At 38.2% G+C, this 15,963-nt stretch overlaps 1 protein-coding gene, 1 long non-coding RNA gene and 1 pseudogene across 3 annotated transcripts in view; 2 read left to right on the top strand and 1 right to left on the bottom strand.

The window, feature by feature from the left end:
- Positions 1 to 15,963, top strand: part of Drak (Death-associated protein kinase related) — a 312,359-nt gene that overhangs the window by 287,282 nt on the left and 9,114 nt on the right. The window contains exons 2-3 of the mRNA XM_034984461.2: positions 12,396 to 12,567; positions 13,289 to 13,589. Coding sequence (XP_034840352.1) covers positions 12,396 to 12,567; positions 13,289 to 13,589 — 473 coding nt within the window. The remainder of the gene's footprint in view (positions 1 to 12,395; positions 12,568 to 13,288; positions 13,590 to 15,963) is intronic.
- On the bottom strand, positions 10,165 to 11,535 carry LOC138404769 (uncharacterized). Of its 2 annotated transcripts, XR_011238568.1 has the most exons (3): positions 11,321 to 11,535; positions 10,774 to 10,995; positions 10,165 to 10,395 (listed from the first exon to the last, which is right to left on the bottom strand). It is a non-coding gene; the product is annotated as an uncharacterized lncRNA (long non-coding RNA). The 2 variants fall into 2 exon arrangements; XR_011238567.1 differs by having other exon boundaries at positions 10,165 to 10,995.
- Positions 14,814 to 15,963, top strand: part of LOC117996685 (uncharacterized) — an 83,299-nt pseudogene continuing 82,149 nt past the window's right edge.

Below are 15,963 nucleotides of genomic sequence, written 5' to 3'. Positions count from 1 at the left end.
ATAGCGAGGCTGCAGCGCGTACGCTCGCTCGGTGTGAGCACGACCACCTCGACTCCCCCACATAAGGGCGTAATTGTCTATTGACGAGTTGACGTACGCAGTGCATTGTTCGGATTTCTAATTTAAAACTTGATTGCACTCTCGAGCATGCATCCCTTGACGCTATTGTCCGATGGTGTACGTACAAACTACTACAGAGTAGCTGTGATGAAGTACAGTGTAGTAGAGATCTAGGAATTTTCCAAAAAAAAAAAAAACAGAAAAATGGATACAGAAGTTCAGAATCGAAAGAAACGTCAAATGACAATTTTAATGTTAAATGCTGATTTAAAAAATTTAATGACTAAGGAGCAGATAGTAACTTCTTCAAAATGAAAGATTTATGTATTTCCTATCTTTGTTATCTATTTAAAAGAAAAATAGCTTTGTAAGAACTTTTCAAAACTTTTTATTTTCAAGTTTGAAGCTACATCTTAATAAGTAGGTATGTTTTGAAACTTCAATAGCAGTTTTTGTCCAAGTTAATTAAATACACATTTAATATTTCAACAGTGATTTAAAAAAACATGTATGTTGTTAATAAAGCTGGTAGGTACATTTTATTTTACATTCATGTTAACTCTACCTAGCTTTAAACACAGTCATCAACATCATTCAATGATTATTATGTTATCAAAGTAGCAACCTACGCATTAAATAACAATCCTGTATGAAACCGTAGATGGCGTTTCTGTGCAAATCACGTACCAACACTCTGCTGTGTAATTACTCTGTGCTAATGACAGTATGCCCTTGTAAAGTCGTTGATTCCGCACAATTTGCATTCTAAACTACCAGCCATCAATTTGGTCACCATTTGGAACTATATCGTACTATCTACTATCGTATATTTATTGTTTCTAAATAAAGCTTTCATAAGTTATTGTGACAAGGGTATACGTTTTATTAATTTATTTGCACTGCAAATATTATTGTGGTCTGCAGTAAATGTAGTTGGGCGTAGAGCAATGAGTTTTATTGCTTTTGTTTTTGAGTTCAATTTCAATTGCGAGGATGGTCCAATAGAAGTAATGGCCATCTGAGGATGAATAAAGATAAGTTTTATGACTTCCCCTATATGGTCCTTTAAAAAGAATGATCGCTTCATAATGTAATAAAATATGAGTTAGCTTCGTGGTTATGCGATGTTAACACAATTATATTGTAAACGAAGTTTATTCGACTATAAAATCAGCGTGTATCTACCTTACTTAATTTTTTATAGTCATTATGTTTAAAATAGAATAATGCGTGGCAAATCACGAAAATTAGATCTGCTTCTTATTCAAATCTATCAGAAGGCCAGCAGGTCTGATTGCAGCCAAACGTTAGGCTATAATTTGAAAAAAAAGCTTTAAATTAAAAAAAACCTTTTAACGTGAACGTCTAAAAGTTCACTTTTCAAACGCGCTGCAACACATGGTCAAGGTTGCGCAACCGGACTGATGACCGCCATTAGACGTTATGACGAACGCGGCTGGTTCCACTTTCATCTCTACATCCAGCCGAACTATCAGTGTAGTGTAGATATCGATTCTTTTCGTCTGCGATAACCCTATAACTTCTAACGTCCAAAAATTCATTGTAATTCTCCGTGCTCTTCCAGCACGCTGCAACAGTGACACGTCCTTGGCAATGACGGACGAGGCATGTCTGGTTCCACCAACACCGAACGATCACGGTTTAGATACCGACTCTTTTCGTTTGCGATAGCCCTATATCTTCTAACGTCCAAAACTTCACTATTCAAGCACTCTGCCACGGTTGGCCAAGGTTGCGCAACCGGACCGATGGCCGCCAAGTGACGCGTCCTTGGCAATGACGGACGAGGCGTGTCTGGTTCCACTTTCATTCCACTTTTGCCGAACGATCAACTGATTGATTACGTTTGCGATAGCCGATAGCCCTATACGAAAACCTTCTAACGTCCAAAAGATCACTGTTCAAGTACGTTGCTACGGTTGGCCAAGGTTGCGCAACCGGACCGATGACCGCCAAGTGACGCGTCCTTGGCAATGACGGACGAGGCGTGTCTGGTTCCACTTTCATCCCACCATCGGAACGATCAACGATGATTGATTACGGTACGCGCTCTCATTTCGAGTCGGGAGTTCGTCGACAAAGTGAAAATTTAATTTGGGCATTATGGGCTTAAACAATCTTGAGATTTTAATTTTTTTTTGATTGTAATTCGTTTTGTGCTTAGAAAAATACACTTAAAATTTAATTTGGGCATAATGGGCTTAAACTGTCTTGAGATTTCCATTTTTTTTGGATTGTAATTCGTTTTGTACTCAGAAAAATGCACTTAAATAGTTCGATAAATAGGATATAGGTCTATTATTTAGATAGATAACCCAAATATTATATTACTAGCTGAAAACCACGGCTGCCGCGTGGATTTATGGTTATTAAAAAAACCCCTTTGAATCGCCTTGAACTTTTTGATTTTCCGGAACATAAGGTAGCCTAGGTATGTCGGGATGCAAACTATCTCACTACCAAATTCAATTTAAAATTGATTTAGCGGATTGGTTCTGAAAAGGTAACAATATTAATTATTACATTTTCACGTATTTATTGTTGTAGAGACCCATAATTATATCGTATCGTCGGCCTACAGAAACTCAGTCGATCAGTATAAAAGCATCCATGTTCGTCATTCAGTCAAGTAACCGGCAGTGAGTCGTCCCTACAATATGGAAAAATGATACTTTTATCGAATGCTCGCATATTCATACAACTGACGGCCGACCATAAATAATGGTTGCGGCCAATTGCATTGAGCGCATTATGCGTCTATGACCACTTGGTGAATTTGCGCCGCAGAAATCAGAATAAATATAGAAGTGTTAAAGAAGCGGGAGACTGTCACCACGCCGTCGCAGCGTTGCACCACTTAGTTAATTATAATAGGTTTGGGGTTGGAGGCTGCATAAAAAATTAAAGAGTAAAAAAGAGAACTGAAAAAGAGGTGCAGAGCAGCTGTAATGTGCTGACAATATTAATCGCAGAATAGATCGCTTATTCAGATTGGACTAACTTGTTTACGATCACTGTAAATGTGTTCCTCCTTACTCTAAGTATCTATTTATGTACATGGCTAATGTTCCCTGCATTTAATTTAACAAAATAATTGCATATGAACAAAATAATTCAACAGGAACTTTGGTCAGTTAGGATTTAATTCCATTTACAAACCGTTGAGTATACTTCAGGTTATTCTAAATTATAGCACAAGTGAAGTTAACTCCGCAGCAACAGCTGCAAGATGTCTACTTAAGCAATCCGTTCAGTTCAAAGTTGTTTCAAATCAAACGGCTGTCTCGTCGGCCTCGTATTTTCGGAATTTTTTCGGCCAGGCGGCCAGCTGCCGCGGCAGGTGCGCCCTTTTCGCCGAAAATCTGCCCCCTCCCGCTGCCGCACGTACCCCAGTACTTGCGGGCATATCATCTGCACCAGTTTTTACTTTAACTTCGTTTAAACGTTCGCAACCAGAGATCGCTTGAGGATTATATCTCCACAGTTTAAATGAAGTTTAATTTTGGTTTGTAGATTGAGAGCTGGTGAATCATTCTTAAAGTATTTAATCATTGTAAGTGTAAGGCGGTAATGTACACTGGAAAAGTGAAGCACGGCATCTTTCTTGAAAGCCAAACTCGGCTTTATATTATTTTTACTTTGGCATAACACAAAAGTCAAAACGTCAGTGGCATATGAGCTTAAAATGCTTAGGGGGAATGGAAGAGTTATAAAGACAGCATTTGTCTCTATGATGTAACCCTGTCTGTCAGTAAAAATGGCGAGCAAACGAGCAGCTGGGTCACTTAATTTTAAGTGATTACCGCCGCCTATGAACATTTGCAGTTCCAGAGGAACCGCCAATGCATTGCCGGCCTTGAGTTATTTCTGAGTGTTTGATTTGTATTGATCTTCATGGTTTTCCATACTGAATGTTCAAGCAATATTCATATTCTGAAGATGCGCTTTAACCAAATCAAATCCTAAATTTTAAATAAAAAAAATTAATTTGTCTGCACCCTGCCTGAATTCTTATATTTTGTGTGAAAGATAAGTATGGAAAACTGTCAATAAGTTGTCAGTAAATAATACGCTACATCAAAAATAAATTATTTCTCAGTGATTATTAAATAAGAGGCTCTTCTAAAATACGTAAAATCCACGTCATTTGTTGGTTTTAATTGTAATAACCATTTTAAATTATCGATTAAACTAAAAAAAGCACGTCAAATGATTGTGACGTCACACACCGGTATTTCATAAAATATCGCATACTAAGCGCGCGTTTTGACGTTTGATAAATAGTTACTGATTTGACTAGTTGTCAAATACCGTATCGAATGAACATTCTACAAAGATTATAAATGTATTTAAAAAATACACTGAACGCATCTGTGACCTGCTCTTGGTGTAGCTCAATTGTAAGGTTTCGATGGCAAAAAATTTAACTTCGTGATTTACTGTTATTTTCTGTGGAAGGTGAATGACACCGCTTTATGAAGATATTCCCACAAAAACCGGCGAGGATTCCTCTGCTTTATGATCATTATAGATTCGACGGTTTTGGTCATACGATACGTTTTCATTGCAAAAAACTACATACGTATTTCATTCATGTAATGATATTCAGATGTTGCACCATTTAAGGATTTGAGAGAGAGGGCTGATAGTGCGACTTTTCAAATTGAGAAACTCCGCATTTTTAAAAACGATTTTTTTAAAGAAAAATCTTTATTTAGCGTTTAAACTATCGTGAGTGAAGCCGTGTGTGTGTTTTATAAAAATATTAATCATCATCATCAACTGAAACCTTCGCTGTGCCTAGCACTGGGCACTGGTTTGCATTCAAAAATAGAAGGGTTTAGGCCATAGTCCACCACGCTAGCTAAGTGCGGATTGGCAGACAAGATTATGGAGAACTCTGGCATGCAAGTTTCCTGACGAGTCATGATGCACGATGATTTCTATGAAGTTAAATATCACTGTATATTATCATCATTCCTTAACGGTGAAGGAATTTATACTATATGTAGTATACATATAAGTCATTGGTTTGACCCAATTCCCTTTGTCAGGGCTTCATGTTACTGGCTGTATTGATCTTTTACAGGCCCTGCGAGTTGGTACTTAACCTCTGATTTTGCGAATTTAATCCTGTTGAGACTTTAGTAAAACATAGATTGTCTAAAGCCTAGAAATAAGAGATTATTTTACGAGACGTTATTTTACGACAATCAGTTTCTTTTAATAATTAGGTAGGTTTCTTTCGACTTACTTAGTTGGACTTACATAGGTCACAATTCAACTATGGTTGATTTCCACACACCACGGTTTTGCGCTACCTAAATCCAGCAGCTCGCTGGATGTTCTTGGACAGAATTATACTCAGCTCCTTACAAAATGACTAGCTACCGTACCCGGTAGCTACCGCAGGGATAGAGCCGTAGTTTAATTTGTCAGTGACTGACATAAACGGTGGCAATATTTCACTGAAGAATGTAGGATGTATAGCCTATCAGCCCTCTGATGAATGCGTCTTTTCCTGCTGCAGACTGCAGACGGGTAATGTGTAAGAGTTTGTAATTGGGCAATTTCGTCAAGACGACAAGCTAAATGCGATAAACATCTCATGAAAAGACCATTAGTGGGCCATTTGTCGTCGTAATAGCCCTCTCGCATGACGTCCGAGAGCAAAACGCAACGCGGCTTCCCTCGAGAGGGGAGATGGTTTCCCTTTGCCAAAGTGTAGGACCGCTGGGTCCACCAACAAATAGATGTAACATCGAAGTGTGCGTGAGCTATTGATAATATGTTCTTGTTCCAATTTCTTTAAATATGTCGCATCGTCGAAAGATTGTTTTGTTAGTTCACTTATTCTTATTTTTATTTTCCTCCTCCATGAAATGGCAAAAATTCTATATCATACTAGATCGTAGCGCTCGATCGTAATTATTACATATTTTTGCGAAACTGTAACGATTCGCGCTTTTCCCTTCTGAATAGATTTTTATTGAAACAAGCTTTTACAAGTACTTTTAAATCGTTAATGTCACGGAACAGAAAGAACAGTGGAAGTGCAATTCACCAAAATTACTATAGGAACCGCTGTCGCCAAACTCATACAAATATACCGATAGTCATATATTGCACTACAAAGAAACAAATCATTTGATTTGTCGTTTAAGTTTAGTCAAAACTAGCCTACGTCACAGATTTGGAAATAAACCCTGACGCTCTAGAAATAAGATTTATTTTGCTTTAGCGGAAGAACGTATTTACGAGCTATAGTCACACTCACGTCACACTAGATTCAATTGTCCAATTAATTCCGCTACTTGACCATAGATGGCGGTATTCTAATTAGTAGCAATTATAAACTATTAGAAATAATAAACAATAATAATTCCTGGCCCCCAAACTATTCCCTGGAAAGGATTTCCTGTGCTTATGGGAACCCAGTTTTATACGCAAATTGATAATTCTCAAGTTTTTTGAATATAGATAAAAATACACAAACAGAATAACAATCCCTGGTGACTGCGATTCCTCAGGATCGCGCGATGAAAAGTGCGGGTCGTATGGTCATTAATAACATATTTGGAGGAATCTTTTATAAACAGTACCTATGTGAAGTCTAAAAAGGATAAGGAGTTGGCTGAGCTCAATTTACTAAAGCGACCCTTATTCATTATTTATTTGATTGTGTCCACTGCGGATATAAAATTTTATCATACAACTCTCAGATATTGTGATATTTTTTGTGTGAATATTATTGTTTAGTGCATTATGTTTTAGTTTTAGGTTTTTTTTTTTTTTTTTGCTAATTCTATTGTGTTAAGTATTATTTATTATCATTGTTATTTTTACTTTGTTGTGGCGCCAAGCTACTGTGCCAGGATGAGACAGTCGGGGTGACATGTCACAAGATAGCGTTCGCTGTGAGCAGTGTTCCAACCCTCGTTTCTTCAAAAATCACAAAGGCCTGAAAATTCATGTAGGAAAAGTACATAAAACCTTAGATCCATCATCGGTACCACCCATTTCATTCTCCTCCATTCCAATCAACTCACCTGCTGCCCCCCTATGGGAATCTTTAAGCACATTTAAAAACTCAGTCCCTATAATCAGACGCATTCCACGAGGTTCACGTCATTCAGTTTGCTCATCTCTTAAAAAAACCATACAACATGTTTTATGTCATAACACCTGCCATAGCTGGGAACTCTTGCTCACGTTCGCGTATCGTACGCTACACGTGGACAAAGGTCAGAGCCTCTCCCTTACACAAAAAATAAAAAATAACTGCACCAATGACAACAATTACAGCAACTTTCCTCCCCCTTCCCATCCTCCATTAAAACACAGTGTTACTTTAAATAAATTAATTGAAAATAAAATAGATGATGGCGATCTTAAGGGAGCGGCTCGTATTTTATTTTCTAGTGACACTGTTGCCCCTGACACGGCGGAGACTCTGGAAGCACTGCGTTCCAAACATCCATCCCCATCTCATAATTCTTCTTTTCCGGACGTACCGAGCAGTGACGATTTGGTTTTTCAGGCCACTACAAACGACGTGCTGGGAGCTCTGTTGGCTTTCAGGAGTGGTTCGGCTGCGGGGCTCGATGGTTTGTCCCCACAACACTTCAAAGATTTGGTTTGTGGTCCAAATATCGACGCAGACGGTACACTCCTCAAAGCCATCACTGATCTGGTGAACCTGATGCTATCTGGACGAGTACCTCAAGAAATTGTTGAAACTTTATATGGTGCCAATTTATGTGCCCTCAAAAAAAAGGATGGTGGTATTCGTCCCATAGCAGTGGGTTCGACGATTCGGCGCGTCGTTTCTAAAATTTGCTGCAAAAAAAATTTACCCCTAATTTCATCCACATTTGTTCCTGTGCAATTAGGCTTTGGAGTTAAAGGGGGATGTGAGGCAGCTGTTCATGCGGCTCGCACGTTCCTTCTTGGCTCCCGGGAGGAGGTACTCCTTAAAATTGATGTTAAAAATGCATTTAACTCAATAGATCGTGGTGTCCTCCTCTCGGAAGTTAAAAATAAATTTCCACAGCTGTTTCCATATTTAGCGCAATGCTACCGGAATCCGTCTAAACTTGTATATAAAAAAAAATTACTGATCTCCGCTGTGGGCTGTCAGCAGGGGGATCCACTTGGACCAGCTGTTTTTAGTTTGGCTATCCATCCTATCATTTCGACGCTAAATTCAAAATTCAATGTTTGGTATTTAGATGATGGGACCTTAGGTGGCGAAGTGAACACAGTTTTGGACGATCTAAGCAGTGTTATATCAAAATTTGAATCTATTGGCCTAGAACTAAACTTTGATAAATGCGAAATATATGTTCCAAATTCGTTTTCGGCTGATTCTAAATTAGATATTTTAGAGAAATTCAATATGTTGGCTCCTGGTATTAAAATTTTAAATGATGAGTCACTTCGTCTCCTAGGGGCTCCCGTACTAGATGCATCAGTTCCTCAATTTGTTGAAAATACTATTTCAAAATTTAGTAGTAACTCCCACCGTCTGTTTGAAATTAATCCACATATGGCTCTCACAATATTGCGGTTTTGTTTATTTGTTCCAAAATTATATCTATATCTAAGATGTTCTCCAATTTGGAAATTTAATACTTTATTGGACAATTTAGATGCTTTTGTTAAAAATATTCTCACTAGTATTCTAAATTGTCCAATAAGTAATCAAGCATGGTCCCAGGCTTCTCTTCCAATCAGGTATGGAGGTCTGGGAATTCGCAAAATTTCTAGTGTTTCGCTGCCAGCATTTCTTTCCTCTGTTTACAGTACACACACTCTCTATGGCAAGATTATATCCAATTCTTTGGGTTCCATAGAGGTGTCTGGCTTAACAGAGGCAAGAAATGAATGGTCCACGCATAGTCCCAGCCAAGTGCCGGTTTCTCTTTCTTCCCAGAGACAGTGGGACGACATTATTTGCAAAACGACATTTGACACTTTACTAGCAAACGCAAATTCTAAAAAAGACCGTGCTCGTCTTCTCGCTGTCTCTGCAAAAGAGTCCGGCTACTGGCTACATGCTCTTCCCTCTGCCAACCTGGGCACTCTGTTAGACCATACGACACTTTCTGTTTTGATTGGTCTTAGGCTTGGCGCCACAATAAACCAGCCTCACCGTTGCCACTGCGGTGACTGCGTTGACGCCTTCGGCCACCATGGGCTCTCCTGTTCGAGAAGCGCTGGTCGCTTCTCCCGCCATAGTACCCTTAACGACATCATCCGGAGGTCCCTTGCCACCGCCCATGTGCCAGCTGTACTAGAACCTATTGGTTTGGCACGTGGCGATGGCAAGAGACCTGATGGTATGACGCTCGTACCGTGGAAGATGGGCAGGTCGCTTGTTTGGGATGCAACTTGTGTAGACACTTTAGCTGCATCCCACATTCAGGCGACCTCCTCTATGGCGGGTGCAGCGGCCATCAGCGCCGAACAGGCCAAAAGGCGCAAATATGAAAACCTCGATGGGAGCTTCGTATTCGTGCCTTTTGGTGTGGAGACCTTGGGGCCGTGGGGCCCGGGGGCTCGAGCTCTTTTTGAAGAAATTGCGAAAAGAGTTATCGAGTCAACCGGGGACCCGAGAGCTGGCAGCTACCTTGGCCAAAGAATTAGTTTGGCCATCCAAAGGGGTAATGCTGCCAGCATCTTGGGTACAATGCCTCGCTGCGGTGGTCTCGATGAGGTTTTAGATTTAATTTAATTTATTTTAGTTTTAATTTAATATTGTTTTCTTTTTTTTTAGATTTAAGTTTATTAATAGTTTATTTGTTTCCATCTTCACATAAATAAATTGATATTAAAATTTTTTATAATTATAAACTTAATTACTTTAAACATATGGTTGACATTTGCGTGATCGGTCGATTTTTTTTCCTCCTCAGTTAAGGCTGCACCACGTAGCTCAATGAATTACCTATCGATATCGATAGATACTCGTTATTTTGTTCATTCGCAAAAATAAAATTAAAAAAGGTAATTATAAAATTGAATAAAAGTGCTGGTATGTATGCATGCCTTTTACAAGTATGCACAATAAATACTGCAACGTATGAAAATAGATAAATTTTATTTATTGCCCTTGAAATAAAACATATTTGTTAAGAAACTGGCGTTTCGAAAGTCTTATTTTTAATTTTAATAAATGGTGTATGCGAACATTTATGTATATATTTTTCGACTATTGCCTTCATCAAATCGGTAACGTGATTAGACGCAGGAATCTCCGAATCACTTTGTCTTTTTGAAGAACCTGGAGTGACCACATTTATCATTTTGTGGCTGAAACCAAAATTAAATTTTGAGAATAAATCCGTACTAATATTATAAATGCGAAAGTGTGTCTGTCTGTCTGTCTGTCTGCTAGCTTTTCACGGCTCAACCGATCAACCGTTTTTGATGAAATTTGGTACAGAGATAGCTTGCATCCCGGGAAAGGACATAGGAAGTTGAAAAGTTCCCACAGGATTTTTAAAAACCTAAATCCACGCGGACGAAGTCGCGGGCATCATCTAGTACCTATATAAAAATGAATAGGAGAAAAATTAATTAGTGTGTTTATGAATTAAATTTGATATTTAGTCAGTCAATCTTCATACAAAAATATAACTAAGAGGTGTGTTGTTTTGTATTATAATATCAAGTATTTTCAATACTTACTGAAAGTAATAAAATAAAACAAGGTTATTTGATTAAAAGACTTAACGATTTTCATTGATGGAAGCGCAGTAGGTTTCGTATATCTATATCCTTTATTTGATATTATAAAATCGACTTCTAAAAAAATGTTCAGAGCATATCATGCTTGATTTGGTTGGCATCCAATTATCTCTACCCGTTGCATCTATCCATTTCTCTTTGATGCTTGCATCTTTGGGAAACCTAAAAATATTTTAAATGAAGGTTAGAGGAACTACTGATGTCTATTTAGTGATCAATGCAACGTCTCACTCATTAATAAATTATAATTATTGCGTTACTATTTATTTATAACCTTGTATCGATATCAATCGATAAATTCAATATTCTACTGGGCCACATCACTATTTGAGTAGCGAACACGGAGCGAAGTACTTTCGGAATAGAATCAATCCAAAATAAACTTTATCTTAATTGTTTAAGGTTGATTTTGACTAACCGTTCTATTAAATATTAGTAAATTGAAATAAATTAAGATTTTATAGAAAACAATGAAAATCGTACTTACCGATGATACGAAACACCTCCATTTTTAAGATTTTTTCTCCTACTATCATTTTTACACTCCAAAACGGAACAGTAACATTGCTAGGGCAATATGAATTTGTCGCGAGACTACCAACTCCACGCGATGTTAGAACGCGACTGGGATCAGTTTTACGTAACTACGCTTAATTGTGGCACGCGTGCCACGCCTACTTAGCACTTCCACTGTTTTTTCTGTTCCGTGGTTAATGTAATTTACCACCCTTTTACGTTCTCGCCCTTGGAAAAAATACCAAAATGAAACATTTCAACATGTTCTGTGCGATAACAAAGTGAACATCCCGACCCTTAGCTACTCAGGAGTGCAATACTTTAGAGGTTTGCATGTTAACTTTGAGACGTGTTGCTGGATGACCAAGAGAGCAAAGCAGTCATTCAACATTCAAATGGCTTCTTCCTGGCTGGAATAATTAGACAACAGTCAACACTAGTGATACACGCGTCTGAGCCGTAGCTCTTCCTGTTTCAAAGGCTTAATGATATGTATCACTAGCTTACATTGTAACTAAATTACCCACTTACACCTTAGAAAGGGGGTATTATCGTGTCTTCTCCTACAAACAATTTGTAGCAGATTCTAGTTATTATATAGAAGTTCTAATACATAAATCAAAATTCAGGTATTCAAAAAAAAATTGTTGAGAAAACTTACACTGTTGATGAAAATATGTAGTGATGCGCAGATGCTTTTATTAGTAATTAGTAAAGTTCAATTTTACTTTGGGGTGTAAATAAACTAACACATGAATTCATAGGCAAGATAGGGGCTTCTTAAGGGGACTATATTCGGACGATATGTGTCATATTTTACCTTAGTGCATTGTATCTGAAGGGTGAATTTATCGTACATGTCGCCTAAATGGTCGACTAAAGAAGCTCCTATCTTAACTATGAATTCCAGTGTCAGTCATTTTTGTAAGTCAGATAGGTAGTAGGTATCTGAAAATTAATCTCCAAACTTTGTCTTTTAGTGTTAAGATAAGATGATATGATTAAGACATGAAATTGATAAGTAATTTTTGTTTTGTTCTTTGTAGGGGCAAATTCGCATCAGTCCGCAAGATCCGCCACCTGGTCTCCGGCGAGGAGTACGCAGCAAAGTTCATCCGCAAACGGAGACGCGCGGCGGACACCACGCGCGAGATCCAACACGAGGTTGCCGTGCTTGCCCTCTGTGCTGACAGCGCGCGGGTCGTCAGTTTACATGAGGTGAGTTGATTTTTTGCTACGCTGTGCAAGGAAGAAATCGCCAAAATAAATAGGGTTGAATTAGACACATTCTCCTCCACATTCAGTTTTCCCCTCCAATTATAATATGGGTACCTTCAAGTCAAGAGTGAATAGCTAGTGAGGTTTTGAGCTATACCCCTAGGTGTAGTTTAAAACCGCTTGGGATGGCAAAATACTGTTAACGCCTCTCTGCCTCACATATAATTAATTGGACACATACTTAAATTGTCGTCCAAACAGAAAAATATATAACGATGTTATGTTCTGTCGTGTAGACCTACGGCGTTCTGTCGTGTAGACCTACGGCGTTCTGTCGTGTAGACCTACGGAGTTCTGTCGTGTAGACCTACGGAAACAACTCTAGATGGGTTCTGTAAAGTTCCTTGATTCTATGCGTAGTTTAAACAGCTGATAATTTCTTTGTTGAGAACATTCTGATGTTCAACTCACTCTCACTCTTTCATTTTATAATAGTGTAAGTTAATAGTGTACACTTTGTAATCGTGTAACTCATTTTTAATTAATTCCTTGGAGTTCCAACTCCCAAAGCTCCTGAATCTTCTCTTCGTCCTCAGCTTTTCTATATTCATGTCTCACAACCAGATTTTTGTTGCCTCAACATTGATTGTTGTTGGGCAGGTATCTACTATCTTATTATGTATACCTTACCTTACTTATGTTTACCTTTCTATAATTACAGGTATATGAAACACGTTCAGAAGTTGCCATAGTGCTGGAGCTATGTGCAGGAGGGGAACTGCAGAGACTCTTAGACGAGGAGGAGAGGCTGTCCGAGGGCGCGGCGCGCCGGGCGCTCCGCCACGTGCTGGAGGGGCTGGCACACCTGCACGCGCGCAGGGTGGCGCACCTGGACCTGAAGCCACAGAACCTGCTGCTGTCTGCGGCGGGCGAGGAACTACTTATATGCGACTTTGGGATCAGTCGGGCGATACAGCCTGGTGCGCACGTTCGAGAAATCTTGGGCACGAGAGACTATGTTGGTGAGTTCCTATGGCTATTTTTTTATAATTATTTATCTAAACTAACACAAATTATATGTAATTATTTAATTGATTGCCCTCCTCCTCTACCTCCTCTAACATCCTCTAACTGGAGTTATGTGTATTTTAAGTAATTAAATATCATAACCTGTGATAGCCTAGTCGTTAGGACGTCCGCCTTCTAATCGAAGGTCGGGGGTTCGATCCCGGCAAATTAAAATCACTTGCTTTAACCTACATGTCTGAGAGTTCTCCATAATGTTCTAAAGGTGTGTAAATTCTACCAATCCGCACATGGCCAGCGTTGTAGACTATGGCCAAAACCCTTCTCACTCTGAGAGGAGACCCATGTTCTGTAGTGAGCCGGCGATGGAATAAAATGCTTAGGATTAAATAGAATAGAAAAGTGTTTAATTCAAATAATCTTTTACAAAGTGTATTCGAATAGTGACGTAAACCTACCACTGAACTGCACTGAGTTTTCCTATAGAATCTAAAGTAAATGTAGATACTACGAGCTAATGTTCCCATAGAAAGCTTATTAAAAGCTTTAAGGAATCATATGTAATTATATTATAGATATAAGACACATTAGACAGCTTAGTAAGCAACCATAGAATTTATATTAGTATTCGATGTAAATAAGAACTATTTCTATCCCATATTTCCACATACGTTAAGATTGCATAATTAAGATGCACTCAGTTGCATCTTCTGTTCTTCATTCCCTCGACCATAACTTAGATAATTTTTATGGTTGGGCTGCCATGGAAATTATACAAGATAATGGTATGTAATGGTTTGAATGTTACGTTATGTAGATACACCTATGGCTTGGTTACACAGTTCAAGTTGATGGACTTGCTCATTCTTAGCTGATTTCGTAGACTTCGTAGTTTTAGGATCCCATTAGATACTTCTAAAAATCATTTTTTTAGCACGAGTCTTACGTGCAAACATGCAAACTACAAGCTACATGCAAAATTTTAGGTTTCTAAATCCACCGTATTATAGGAGGGTCCAGCAGCCCTAAAATGTAAGAAAATTAAATTTTGAAAATGCTTGGTACCTGAATTTTATGTGTATGTATTGATGATTCAGCTCACGTATTATTTATAGTGGAAAACTCAAGATAGTTTAAACGTTAAGATTTAATTTCATGTTAAAAGATCGCATTGCTACAGTGATAGAGATCTGTCTGCGTCCACCAATTTATATTATTTATCGTTGTACTGCTTTTACGTACAGTTTGCAGAATGTATAATAAAGTCAAAGTCAAAGTCAAATGATTTATTCAAAATAGGTAATAAATTACTCTTTTCGATTGTTAGTTGTTTGATTTGTAAGATACAGTGGTGATAATTACTACGCAAACTTAAAACTAAAGCTACGAGGGTTCCAAACGCGCCCAGGTTTGAATAGAGCCCACAACAAACTCAGCCGGGTATTATACTACAGAAGTTACTACGTTTATTTTTATTTTACTTAGCTTAGACTCGCTAGTAAGTTTCCTCACATCCCTCACAATTCTAACTTCGGCGAGTCGAGCTTGAGTCGATGGCAGTACAGTACGCCAAACGTGATGAACATCGATCTTTAGAAGGAAGTAGCAGTTTTGTAGAGCACCGTCTCGGTCGTTGATGCCGACAAAACGTCATATGGGTATGACTGACAGAGACAACGCTTTAAAAAGAAGAAATGTTCTAAAGGCCAATGTTCATTACTTTCGGCCGCGTACTGTAACTGTCTGCTATAAGGACAGCAGCTAGCACTGTGTAGCCTAGTCATAACTTGGACTTATGTGGTAAATGTTGTAGGATAAGAATCGGTTCTGGTGTAAAAGCAGACATTATTTATTGAGCATAAAACATTTGTTAACATGGGTTGTGTTTGTGATTATGCTAATAGATGCGAAATTAGCGTGGGAGGAAGTTTGTTCGTAATAAAATAATTTAGAAATTAATCGGTTTTGTTTTCAGTTATGGCTTCCTGTATGCATTTTAGGCTTAGTGATCATGATTCTTGTTTTTTATAATGTCAACAAAAAAAGTGCCGACCTTTTATTTCAGGAAATCTCTAAACTTACCAGCTTGTTATGATCAAAGTGTTCTTTAACAGATTAAAGAACACTTTAATCATCACTTATAAAATAGTAAATAATGTTATAGTATTATCTAACAAGGCGTACCTAATTAAAAAATAAAACAACTGCCCTGCCAAAAAAACAAACCAAAATCACATTTAAAAATGGCGCCATACAGCCACAATATTGAATTTTTTTCACATTTATAGGGAGTGTCACTGGGGATGATGTGAGGATTTTAACGATACTCCATTTACCTATCCAAATCTGTTTAGAGCTAGCGCGCACCAC

This window comes from Maniola hyperantus, chromosome 3, assembly GCF_902806685.2.
Source record: "Maniola hyperantus chromosome 3, iAphHyp1.2, whole genome shotgun sequence".
Classification (NCBI taxonomy): Eukaryota; Metazoa; Arthropoda; class Insecta; order Lepidoptera; family Nymphalidae; genus Maniola; species Maniola hyperantus.
This window is presented reverse-complemented; position numbering and strand designations above follow the sequence as displayed.